This window comes from Grammomys surdaster, unplaced genomic scaffold (assembly GCF_004785775.1).
Source record: "Grammomys surdaster isolate TR1022 unplaced genomic scaffold, NIH_TR_1.0 339, whole genome shotgun sequence".
NCBI lineage: Eukaryota > Metazoa > Chordata > Mammalia > Rodentia > Muridae > Grammomys > Grammomys surdaster.
In genome coordinates this window covers 1,026,050-1,039,222 of record NW_021604758.1, presented here as the reverse complement: position 1 = coordinate 1,039,222, position 13,173 = coordinate 1,026,050, and the positions used below count along the sequence as shown (strand labels likewise).

Here is a 13,173-nt window from a genome sequence, read left to right as displayed (position 1 = left end):
CGGTTCTGGGAATGCAATGCCCTCTTCTGGCCTCTGAGGGGGTCAGGCAGACATGTGGTACACACTCAGACAAAACATTCACACGCATTAAAACATGAGTACAACCTTAAAAAGTAATAACTAGAAATAGATCTTTAAAAGAAAAATGACCTTGGGACAGAGGAGATGGCTCAGCCATTTTGTGTGCACTGTTTTTACAGTGAGTGGGCTTGGGTTCAGATCCCAGCACCCATGTTGTAAGGACTTACCACTCCTTGTTAACTTCAGTTTAAGAGGATCTGGCACCCTCTAGTGGCCCGCATGGGCACATGCACAAATGTGGTACACAAAACACACACACACACACACACACACACACACACACACGAGAGAAAGAGAGAGAGAGAGAGAGATCTTAAAATAAAGAAATCTTTATTTTTTAAAGAAAAAAAATCTAATAGTCAGTGAAATTATACTGTTTTATAAGTCCAGCACTGAGGGGATGCAGGCAGGGGGATGAGTGGTTTGAGATTATCCTTAGCTGCATGCGACATTTAAGGTCAACCTGGGCTACATAAGAATGGGAATAGGGGATCCGGGAGGATGCCAATAGCTGAAGAGACAGACTCCCTGGACAAAGGCCTGTGGGTTTGGCTTCACCCGCATCTCCTCTTGCCTCTGCCCTACCAGGACCTCTGATGCCCATTTACTCTACCCCGACTATGGCCCCCCACTTTCCGCTGCTGAACCTGCCTACTCACCCATACCCCATGATGTGCCCCATGGAACACCCCCTTTCAGCTGACATTGCCATGGCCACCCGGGTGGACGAGGATGGAGACACGTAAGTGACAGGGTGTGGGAGGAGCTCAGACGCTACGACAGGGGGATATCAGGCTGTGCTGTCACAGCCACAGCCCGCCACCGACACCAAGAAACGCTCTCAGTGTCTCTGACATTGACTGTTCCCTTTCACAGACAATGGGCACTTAACGGAACTCATTGGCTGATGCTGGTTTAGGGGACAGTGACTTTTTTTTTGCTTGTGGGGGTGGGAGACTGAACCTTGTGCGCGCTCTGAGCTTGCTCTAACAGGAAGCCACACCCCCAACCTCTCAGAATTTTTATCATAATCCAAATATGAGGACTATATATCTTTGTTTTCATTTCTCTTACTGTTATTTATTTATATGGGTGTTTTGTCCCTGTGAACTTCTATGCACTGTGTGTGTGCCTGGTGCCCGAGGAGGCCAGAAGAAGGTGCATAAGATCCCCCTGGAAATGGAGTTATAGACGGCTGTAAGCTTCTGTGGGACCTCCAGAAGAGCAGCCACTGCTTTTAGCCGCTGAGCCAGTTTTCTAGTCCCTATCCCATTTTTGAATCAAGGTCTCACTATGTGGCCCTAACTGGCCTGGAACTCACTCTGTAGCCCAGGCTAGCCTCAAACTCACATAGATATGCCTTCATCTGCCTCCTGAGTGCTGGGATCAGAGGTGTGCATTGCCACACCCAGCTCTGGGAACTGTTTTATCTGCTGGTTTTCTGGAGGTGATACACACACACCACACACACACACACACACACACACACACACGTGAGATGGGAGTCTGATGTGTTGTACATTGTGTGTTCAGTAAAGTCCGGTGAGAGCTCTGTGTGGTGGTGTGCACCTGTAAGCCTCACTCTGGGGAGATTAATGGTAGAGACTAAAATAGAGGCTGGAGAACTCATGAGCTCACACAGCCAGCCTGGACTAGAGAAGACAAAAGGAGGGCTGGGGGTATAGCATAGTTGAGAGTGCTTGATTGGCTAGCACACAAGGCCGGAGCCCCAGGTTCCAGCCTCAGCCCCACAGAAGCCACCGAGTGTTGTTTAGCATCGCTGTTCCTGTGTGGTGGGCGAGCTGTCCTCTATGGTGGGTGAGCATTCAGGGTCCATGCATACTCACCTTCACAAACTTGAGGCAGGACTCACCCACAGGGAAGCTCCACGCTCCACGGCGTCCCCCCATCTCGGATAATTTCTGCTATTAGTCCATGTCATTCCTTCATGGTCACGGCAGATTTCCCAATCCTCTGATTTATCTCTTGGGTATCTGCTAAGCCAGGGGAGGGTTTAGGCCTGGGCGGAGCACAGAATGAACATTCCATGCAGCTGACTGCTGCTGCTCAATCAACATGGACGTGGCTGTTTCTCCCTCCTCTGTGCCTCAGTTTCCCTCTCTGTTAAAAACAGAAATCATAAGTATGCACCTTTTTGGAAGAGATTAAAAACAACAACAACAAAAAAGATGTAGCCGGGCAGTGGTGGCGCACGCCTTTAGTCCCAGCACTTGGGAGGGAGAGGCAGGTGGATTTCTGAGTTCGAGGCCAGCCTGATCTACAGAGTGAGTTCCAGGACAGCCAGGGCTACACAGAGAAACCCTGTCTGAAAAAAAAAAAAAAAGAAAAGAAAAACAAAACAAACAACAACAAAAAATGTTTTGTTTTGTTGTGTAAAGATCACATGTAGTCCAGGCTGGTCCAGAATACACTACCTAGCCTAGGACAACTTTGATCCAGCTTCTGTCTCCCAATGCTGAGATCACAGACCTGCACCACCATGTCCAGCTTCTTCATTTAAATTGAGACAGGATCTTACTCTGTAGCCCAGATTGGCCTGGAACTCACCATGTAGCCCAGGCTAACTTATAACTCATAGCAATCTTCCTGTCTCAGTCTTGTGCATGCTGGGATTAGCATTCGGCTGAAATGACTTCTAAAGAACCCTCGCTCGTGGGAGAACTAGTTTGGGGGTCTGGAAACCCTAGCCAGAAATCAGTAGGCCCACTTGTGTAGAGAAAGGCTCTATAGCTGGTTTGATAGTTGTGGAGCCTCAGTTTCTGTTTGGAAACCAGCCCTGGTCATAGAGCTTTCTTTCTCAATCCTGTATACCCAAGGTACACAGAACAGCGCTGGGCAAACAGTCAGCGCTCAATACTTGAGAAGGTATTGTTTGAACAGAGCCGCCCTGGGAAGGCTGTAGGCTACCACGTGAGTTCGAGCTGGAGAAAGTGTCCTTAAAAGACTCAATCAACTCTAGCTGCCTCCCACCCCAGGGGCTAAAAACTGAGATGGTTTAATTCGTATCTGTCCTCAGGGCTGAGCTGTCTGTGGTCTGGTAAGCAGAGTGCTGTCTTCAGTCCCAGCCCCTCCTCCCTCTCCCCCAACGCAAACACTTCTGCCTCAGCTGCCGCCTCGGGGAAATCCCTTCCCGCACAACTTGACCGCAGCCCAGCTGCTCAGCCTCCCCCACGTCAGCATCCTCCACTCCTCACAGCCGGCCCCTCCCGGTGCTCCCTCCAACCTTAACCCCTTCCGCTGGGGCTTACCGGAATGGGCAGCAGGCCTGGCCCCAGCTTGCCTGAGCCACCGGCCTCACTTCACACAGGCTGGAGGAGGGGAAGCGAAGGCAGGGAGGCTGGGCAGGGGACCTCCAGTCTAGATCCCAGAGATGCTGGTCGAGCCTTGACTTCTTGGAGGGCAGCAAGACTCAGGAAAAGCCAGCATAGTGTGGCTCAAGCTTTCAATACTCCCACAAAGTTCAGGAAGAAGGCTAGCCTGGGCTCCAGAGTAAGGCCATCTGGAACCCTAAGAGGTCAGGAATAGGAAACTGCAACTCTTTCTGCAAAGGGGGCGGGGTAGATGCCTTAAAGTCTCAGGGCCGGAACTAGGGTTCGGGATACCTCCATCTTCAAGGTGCTTGTACCTGTCATCGCAGCACTAGGGAAACAGGCTGGAGGGTGGCGACCCTGTCTTAAAACAAAACAGGAGTGGTTCCATGGATTTTAAAGACAAGTACAGAATTCCAAAACAGAATAGCAGGTTAACCCGGGGTTGGGGTGGTTGTTGGCTAGTGGGCTCAGGGGTCTTGGCCCTCACTTAATAGCCTCCATGCTCCAGAAAGCAAGCAAACTTTACAAACTGAGCCCTGCATACTGTAATAAGGTGACGCAGCCTAGGCCCGGGGGTCTGGAATAAAGATTGGAGATTTGTATTCCTGCGTCTTCCAAGGGACATGGGAGAGGGGCCACTTGGAGTTCCCGTTGACTTATGACAGTGTATTCCTGAGATTCCAAGAAAGCCCTTGGTGTGGATGCCAGGGTAAGGAGACCAGGAACCATCTGAAGGCTGGATCCAGTGAAGCTCCCCCAGGCTTGAAGACTTGGGGTTCTGTCTCCCTTCTCCCACATTGGAAGAGTGGAAGTTTAGATGTCAGGGGGTGACCGGGTAGATCCCCGACTGGCCAGGCTTCCCTCCCTCGGGAGCAGGAAGCCCAGCCCCGCCCCGCAGACCTGTTACTGGAAGTCCGAGGGCTGGGCCGCCCCTCCCGTCCCCACTTCCTCCAGCCCCGCCCCACCCCCTGCGGCCCGCGCGTTTATGGGAACTGAAGCTTGGACGGTTTCTCTGAAATCGTTCGCTCCCTCTGCCCTTGTTTAACCCCGCCCGCGCCGAGAGGGAGCCAAGAGGCTTCTAAGGAGATGCTGCATCCCTCTGCAGCGAAGCCAAACGGGGAGGGACTCAGGACCCGCCCCTCCCCCCAGCATGTTCTATTTCCATCTGCTTTCCAACGTCGGGATCCAGACTCAGAGATTCATTCGCCCACTGTAATCTGTCCGTCCATAGGCGCTATTGTAGGAAGGAAACCCAAACTCCAGCAGGAGGTACTTTGCCCGGGGCCTTGGCTAGGGAGCACTGTTTGCATTTCTGGCGGTTTGACCCACCCACCCCCTCACCCAAGCCTACTGGACTGTGACATTTCAGCACTTCCTCAGAATAATGTGGGGAGGTGATCTATGGATTCTGAATGTTTACTGTACCTCTCTTCCTTGGCAAGGATCTGGTTAGTAAGCAACAGCTGGCAGGTGAGACAGTAAATGCTCCATTAATGAACTTGTGTGTGTGTGTACGTGTGTGTGTGTGTGTGTGTGTGTGTGTTGATTAGAATGAAACCTATAGTCTTGTATTTCCTAGCCTAGATTCTGCTGTGCAGGAGCTCCATCACTGAGCCACGCCCCCAGCCCCTCACTGGGGGATTCTAGGCAGGGGCTCTACCACTGAGCCACGCCCCCAGCCCCTCACTGGGGGATTCTAGGCAGGTGCTCTGTCATTGTACTGAATCCAAAGACTGTTTTGGTTTTTTGAGACTGGGTTTCTCTGGCTGTCCTGGAACTCATTCTGTACACCAGGCTGGCCTTGAACTTAGAGATCCACCTGCCTCTGCCTCCCAAATTCTGGAATTAAAGATGCCATCACCGCCCTGCTCCAAAAGTATTGTTTTGATGATGGAATCTCACTATGTAGCTCAAGCTAACCTCAAACTCCTCATCCTTCTTTCAAATGTACAGTCACTGTGTTTAGCTAGTGAGGAGACTTTAAATGAAGGTCATCCAGGGATGAGATTGACAGTTCAATGGTTGGGTGTGTGGTGGGTCGCTATGCATCATCGTGTAGTTAGGAGCTAGCTAAGAGAGTGAATACAGAAGCCTGAATGGCAGTTGCTGCTCAAGCGGATAGGAGCCCGAAACCACAGCCCCGCAGTGAAAAGCTGGGGATAAACAGTAGATGAAGTCTCGCCACTGGAAGGGAAAGGAAAGAAGAGCCTGGAGACTCACTAGCCAATCAGTGAGCTCCGTTTAAGGAGAGATCCTGCCTCAAAAAATAAGGTGTGGAAGAGTGATGGAGGATAGTTCCTGACGTCATCGCACAAGTGCAAAGACATGTTTGCGCACAGATGCACAAAGACACATGCATGCTACACACAGGGAAAAACAGAAAAAAAGGAAATAATGAAAATACTATGGTAGAGGGGTTGGTGAGACGGCTTAGGGAGCAGAGGATCTATCTGTGCGCAAGCCAGACAATCTGAGTTTGATCCCCAATACCAACATGGTGGGGGAAGACAGAACTGACCTCTGCAGACCCTCTGACCTCCACACATGTTGTCTCAAAAAATGCACACACAGTAATTGCATGCATGTATGCATGCGTGAATAGTAAAGAAACAAAGCCAGGTAAAGGAGCACACACCTTTAATCCCAGCCCTCGGGTAGCAGAGGCAGGTGGATCTGAGTTCGAGGTCAGCCTGGTCTATAAAGTGAGTTCCATGCTATCGATCATACCAAGATCTGGTTTGAGCAGAAATAAATAAACAAATAAAAATTTAAAAGTAAAATGGAGAACGTAGAGGAAGACAGCAGATGTGTGCACATGCACCCGCACACACAGCGCACGTGTTCATGTGTGCACCGCACTCACAAAGGCCATGGGGCATGAGGGCATGCGGCCAGCCTGTCTTGCTCTGTCCCCGTGTATAGATGCGACCCTTCTGTTTGCCCTCAGCTGGGAATGGTTATTCTAGTCTGGAATCCCTGGGAAGAGAAGCACAGAGCAGGTTCTTCAGTGGCGAGGGTGCTGATGTGTCTGAAGAGGGCTTCAGGTGCCCCACAGGGAATGGTGGAGCTAACGTGGGAAGTTGGAACGACGACCATCTCTGGGCATCATTGCATCCAGATGCTCCCGTCGCCACAGGGCATGATGTTGAGTGAGTAGCTCTGTCCAGTAGAGTTGTCTGTCAGGCTGTGGGAAAGGGAAGGCCTCATGGAGCTGGGGAATGGACATTCTAGACTGCCGAACCCAGCTCCAGAGCCATGACCCACATCCCACTGGTTCCTTCCTCCTTGTATTCTTCTGAGATAGGTCTCACTCTGTGGTGGCCCCCGCTAGGTTGGAGCTCACCAGGTAAGCCAGGGCAGTCTCAAACACAGAGATCCTCCTGCCTCTGCCTCAAGAGAACTGGGATGAAAAGTGTGAGTCACCTGCTGGGCAGTGGTGGCACATGTCTTTAATCTCGGGCAGAGGCAGGTGGATGTCTGTGAGTTCAAAGCCAGCCTGGTCTACACTGAGAGACCATCCTGTCTCGAAAAACAAACAGCATGTGACCCACCATATGTGGCCTTTCCTCCTTCATTCCAGGGACAGCCCTGGAAGGCTGAACCTGGCTGGTGTGTGGCAGAGATCTGACAATGACTTTGCATGCCTCACTTCACACATAAGGAAGCTATGGCCCAGGAAGGCTTGGGGAAGCAGTCACGAAGCACTCAGGGTGACCCAGAACATAGTCACACCACACCTGCTCTCTGTCAGGGCCTCCTAGGCTTGGGACAGGGGATGGCATCCTGCCCAGTGGGGCTGACATTATGTTGAGGGAGAGATTCAGACAGAAATTGATTGCAAACTGGACAATGAGCCACAGAGCAGCGTGCAAACAATTATGGTAGACATGAGAAGATGCGTGGGTCTGCCATAGCGCCTCAGCAGAGGCAGGGTGAGGGTGGGAAGCCCTATAGATAGCTAGGGAACCTGTTCCAGGAACACTGAAGTACCGATGCAAAGGCCCCAGGAAGGAAGTGTGGCTGGGATGTCTTAGGCGCATGGAGGCCAGTGCGTCCGGAGCAGAAGGAAGAGAGAGAGTGTGGAGATGCTGTAAAAGGAAATGGAAGAGGAGGACAAAGGCTTAGCCTTGCAAGGCTGAGGCAGGAGGATTGCCAATTTGAGGTCACTCTGAGCTACATAGGTAGACCCACACTCATTCACATTTGTGATGTCTCAAGCTGGAAATCAGGAGACAGGATTATCACAGAGTCGAGGACAGCCTGGGGCATTTAGTGAAATCAGGATCGGCCTGTGTTATATACTAAAATCCTGTCAGAAAAAAAATCCTGTGAAAGCTGGAAAGTGGCTCAGTGGTAGAGCCCCTGCCTAGAATCCCCCAGTGAGGGGCTGGGGGCGTGGCTCAGTGGTAACTCGCCTGCTTAGTCAGTAGAGGAGTTTTGTTTCTAGCACCACTGAAATCAAACACTATTCAGTTTTTGACTAACTCACATGGGGTCCGTGATCAAGTGAGCAGTTTAGAGGGGAAAGCATATCTGAAAATGTTCCTCTGGCTTTGATGTGATGGTCTGATAGGCCAGAGAGCTCAGGGGCAAGAAAGCCAATTTGGGCTGTCCCTCGGTGGTTAAAAATGACTGAAAGCATCCCACCCAGCGCTTTCAACAATCTAGTGACCTATCCCTAATCCGAGCAGTCGTCCCCTTGTCCCCTCAGGCCTCTCCACATTGCTGTGGTCCAGGATAACAAGGCAGCTGTCTACCGAATCCTCAGCCTTTTCAAGCTTGGGAGCCGGGAAGTAGACGTCCATAACAACCTGCGGCAGGTGAGGTGGCTGGGACCTTGGAACTGGGACTTTAAGGTTCTTGTTCCTGAGAAGGAGGGGTCCCCCAGAGGAGAGATGCAGGGGGAGCCAGCATCCACATCCAAGGACAAGAGGACAGTGGAGCTGGGCATGGTGGCATATGTCTGTCATCCAGGATTTGGGAGACTAAACCTGAGCTGAGCCTGAACGATGGAGAGCTTGCCTGAGCTATACCACAGCAAAATCGTGTCCTAAAATAAAAGCTGTGGGGGCAGTAAGATGACTCACCAGGTAAAGGTGCTTGCCGCCAAGCCTGATGACCTGAGTTCAAAACTCACTACAAATTATCCTCTGACCTCTACAAGTGCACCACGGCACACATACACTCACACACACATATAAAGTAAATCAATGTTTAAAATGAAAGCAAAGGCAACCAAAACCAGCGTGGCAGCTCACTCCTTGGGGCTCAGGAATTCATGCTCATCCAACCTTATCTACAGAGCAAATGTGATGTCACCATGGGCTACTTGACACCGTACTCCCAACATTCCTCCCCCCCCCAAAAAAAAAAGCTTTATTGAGGTTAGATTTTTGGGTTCTCAGGAAGATGCAAGTGTCTCTGACTCTCTTTGAATTGGGAGAGGTGTCAGTCAGAGGTATCCATCCTTAGATTCAAAAAGCCCAAGGTGAGAGCATAGCCTTACTGTGTGTGATCCCTCATGGTCACTATTCCCCAGACCCCACTCCACCTGGCTGTGATCACCACATTACCAGATATGGTCCGGCTCCTAGTGACAGCTGGTGCCAGCCCCATGGCCCTGGATCGACACGGCCAGACTGCAGTCCACCTGGCATGCGAGCACCGCAGCCCCAGCTGCCTGCAGGCCCTGCTGGACAGCGCAACTCCAGGCTCCGTGGACCTGGAGGCTCGCAATTACGAAGGTGAGTCCCCAGAAGGGACAAGGTGAGGTTGGCATCATCCAAGCCCAAGCCGGGGCTTGACTGACTGTGGCTTCCCCTCCTTCAAGGGCTCACTGCCCTGCACGTGGCCGTGAACACTGGGTGCCAGGAGGCTGTTCTGCTGCTCCTGGAGCGTGGAGCGGACATCGATGCAGTGGTGAGCCAGCGAGGCAGGCGGCGAGGGGCGTGGTCTAGTGCGCGGAGGTGTGGCTCAGGAGGCGGAGCTAGCGAAGGGCTCCAGGGTGGCAGAAATGTTTACGTATTTAAGGAGCTGGAGGCTGGACCAAAGGGAGGGATGCTCAGAGCCTTCAGAGAGAGGCTGAGACACCTGTCCTCCTGCAGGATATCAAGAGCGGCCGCTCCCCACTCATCCACGCCGTGGAGAACAACAGCCTGAACATGGTGCAACTTCTGCTGCTGGTTCGTACCCATCTTTGGCTTCTTTCATGGCTGGCGCTAGTCCGGCTGTCATTTCCACCCCTGGCATGGACCCCATTTTCCAGTTGAGATCCTGGTTACTGTTCTGCCCCTGATTCGGATTCTTCCCTTCAGCATCTCATTTGCAAATTCAAGTTTGTTTGTTTGTTTGTTTTTGTTTGTTGAGAAAGGGTCGTACCATGTAGAGTTGGTTAGCGTGCGATTCAATTCACTCTATAGACCAGGGTGGCCTCTAACTCAGAGATCCACCTGCCTCTTCCTCCCAAGTGCTGGGATTAAAGGTGCATGCTGCCACCGCCCGGCTTTCTTTTTTGATTGTACATGGGTGTTTTGCCTGCATATAAGTCTGTGCACCAGGTACCTTCGATGTCCTCTGAGGCCAGAAGAGAACATCAGATCCCTTAGGACTGGAATTACAAACACTTGTAAGCCACCGTGTGAGTGCTGGAATTCACACCCCATTCCTCTGGAAGACAAGCCCATGCTCTTAATCAACCAAGCCATCTCTTATTACTCAATTTTTTAATTTTTGTTTTGTTTTGTAGACAGAGTCTCAATAAATAGCCCTGGCTGTCCCATAACTCATTATGTAAACCAGGCTAGCCTTTAACTCAGAGATCTTCCTACCTCTGCTTCCCAAGTGCTGAGATCAAAGGGGTATGCCACCATGCCTGGCCCATCTTAAAAATCAGATTTAGTTGGCTATATTGTGGAGGTCAGAGGACAATATATGGAAATCAGAAGTCCTCTCCTTCCATCATGTGAGCCCTGTGGATGGGGCTCAGGTCAATCTTGACAGTGGGGCTCCTTTACCTGATGGGCCATCTATCATCACACACGGCTGGTTTGGTTGTTTGTTTGTTTGTTTGTTTCCAGACAGGGTTTCTCTGTATAGCCCTGGCTGTCCTGGAACTCACTCTATAGACCAAGCTGGCCTCGAACTCAGAAATCCGCCTGCCTCTGCCTCCCAAGTGCTGGAATTAAAGGCGTGCGCCACCACTGTCCGGCTAATGGCTGGTTTTCAAATCTTTTCTTTCACTTCCTGGGCTGCCAACTTGTCCGTTCCTTATGTTTCCCTGCCGGCCTGGGCTCCGCCCTGGGATGTCTACTAACCCTGCCTCTGGCTTTCTCCTTCCCTCTGTCCTTCTGCACTAATTCTGGAGCCGTGGACCTTTTCCTCCCTTGCATAACTGGACCACAGTCTTTCCCAGATTTCAGGAGAGCACAGCAATCTCCTAGCTTCCCTTCTTGGAGTCCCATGTAGCCAAGGCTGGATATGAACACACTTTTTAGCTCAAGTTAACCTTGAACTCCTGATCTTCATGCATCTACTCTCCAAGTGCAAAGATTACAGGCCTATCTCGTTTTGGACACAGCCCCATGTCCAGAATTATTTCAGGCTCTGTCTTCTGGAGTGAGCCCCAGTTGTGATCACCTGTCTGTCCCTTTCACCTAGCTGACCCCAGGCCAAGTGAGGCCACTGGCCCACGTGGTTCCTGACTCAAATTTCCCTGTCCCACAGCACGGCGCCAACGTGAACGCTCAGATGTACTCTGGCAGCTCGGCCCTGCATTCTGCGTCTGGCCGCGGGCTTCTGCCTCTGGTGCGCACGCTGGTGCGTAGCGGGGCTGACAGCGGCCTCAAGAACTGTCACAATGACACACCCCTCATGGTGGCACGCAGCCGCAGGGTGAGAACACAGGGCCTGGTGCATGCCTGGGGAGGGTCGTGAGCTTAGGCTGACAAGGGAGGCTGTGAGGGGAAACTGAGTCACAAAGCAAGGGACGTTCCTGCACATCCTCACCTGGACACTTTGGTCAAGAGAGGGGACAGAGGGAAAGAAAGAATGGATAAAGGGCCGGGCAGTGGTGGCGCATGCCTTTAATCCCAGCACTTGGGAGGCAGAGGCAGGCGGATTTCTGAGTTTGAGGCCAGCCTGGTCTACAGAGTGAGTTCCAGGATAGCCAAGGCTATACAGAGAAACTGTGTCTAAAAAAAAACAAAAAAAAAAAATGGATAAAGGTTGCAATGGCCTTGGGGTGACCTTCATTTTCCAACAGGTCATTGATATCCTAAGGGGGAAGGCCTCTCGGGCTGCTTCAGGGTCACAGCCTGAGCCATCCCCAGACCAAAGTGCCACCAACTCCCCTGAGAGCAGCAGTCGTCTCAGCTCCAATGGTGAGAGTCTGCAACTGGGAGCCTTCAGGACCCCAGAGCTAGCTGAGCTGGCTTCTCTGTGCCCTAACCCTGGTGTCCCTCCGCAGGCCTCCAGTCCTCTCCAAGATCCTCACCCTCGCTGTCTCCCCCGAAGGATGCTCCTGGCTTCCCCGTGACTCCCCCAAACTACTTCCTTCCCACAACATCTGCACCTGCCTTCCTGCCCTTCCCAGGGGTCCTCAGAGGCCCTGGCCGGCCAGTGCTCCCCTCCCCAGCTCCAGGAAGCAGCTGAGACAGAAGGGGGGGGGCAGACCAGGACTCTTGAGGAGGGGCCTCCCTGCCCTGTGAGGACCACTCTTCTGGAAACTGTGAGGGCCTTGTTCTGCTTCCCCCAACCCCGGCCCAATCTTCGGGACCAGGTTTTGCACCAAGGCACACGCATATACTACTGAGCACAGATCCCCCCATCCTGCCCCTGCCCAGGACTCTCAGCAAACTTAATCTCAGGTTCCCTGTCTGGAATCCACTAGATACTTGGTTCTTTGAGTGGAGGAACCAAAAAGGACAGCCCCTCCCCTGCCATCCTCCATCCCGAGGGACCCGGAGGAACAGAGAGGTCTGGGAGGGCATTGATCACAGTGTAAATTATTAGGTTTGGGTCAGATTTCTTTTGTAATAAACTATTTTTGTATCATATCTCTTGCTTTGGATCTGTTGTGACCAGGTGTGGCACTCAGGTGCCTGTGGGTGCCGACCTGCCTGCCTACTGAGCGACTTTGTATCACATTCTGATGGGGGAAGGGGCCTAGGACTGGCGATGGCTTTGGTGGTGATGTGAGTTACTGAGACATTGCACATCTTTCTCGGGGATGCTGTAGGGTTCCAGAATGTTCTGACTGTGGGTGTTTCTGAGGGAGTATGCAATTTGTGTGTCACTATGGCATTTGGGTTTAAAGAAACATTTACATATATAAAAATGTACATTTATATCATTAATGGATATGAAATATGATTATATATTATATGATTACAGTATACACTTATGTTATATTATATATATAATGGATAATTATATATGGTATGTATTTATATTCCATATCACAAATATACTATATACTTATATCTATATATAATATACAATATTAGTGTATATTATACATTGTATATAATATATTCTATAATATACAATTATAACATATTTATATATAAGTATATCTAATATAAATCATAGTTGTTTTTATATATAATTATATATCATACTTATATAATATGCAATATATGCATTGATAGTAAGTGTTTATAATATGTCTATATATGATCTAATATATAATATTTAAATTATACTTACATACAAATATAATTATATACCATATGATTATAAGTATATATTATATAACAATATA

General features: G+C 50.6%; 1 protein-coding gene across 1 annotated transcript; it reads left to right on the top strand.

Moving 5' to 3' along the window:
- Positions 1-534: 534 nt before the first annotated feature.
- On the top strand, positions 535-12,466 carry Bcl3 (BCL3 transcription coactivator). Its single transcript, XM_028778680.1, has 8 exons — positions 535-823; positions 8,125-8,233; positions 8,953-9,157; positions 9,244-9,332; positions 9,518-9,595; positions 11,136-11,303; positions 11,674-11,791; positions 11,878-12,466. The coding sequence occupies exons 1-8, from the start codon at positions 678-680 to the stop codon at positions 12,060-12,062; spliced, it is 1,098 nt and encodes a 365-aa protein (XP_028634513.1). The 5' UTR covers positions 535-677; the 3' UTR covers positions 12,063-12,466.
- The last annotated feature ends 707 nt before the right edge of the window (positions 12,467-13,173 follow it).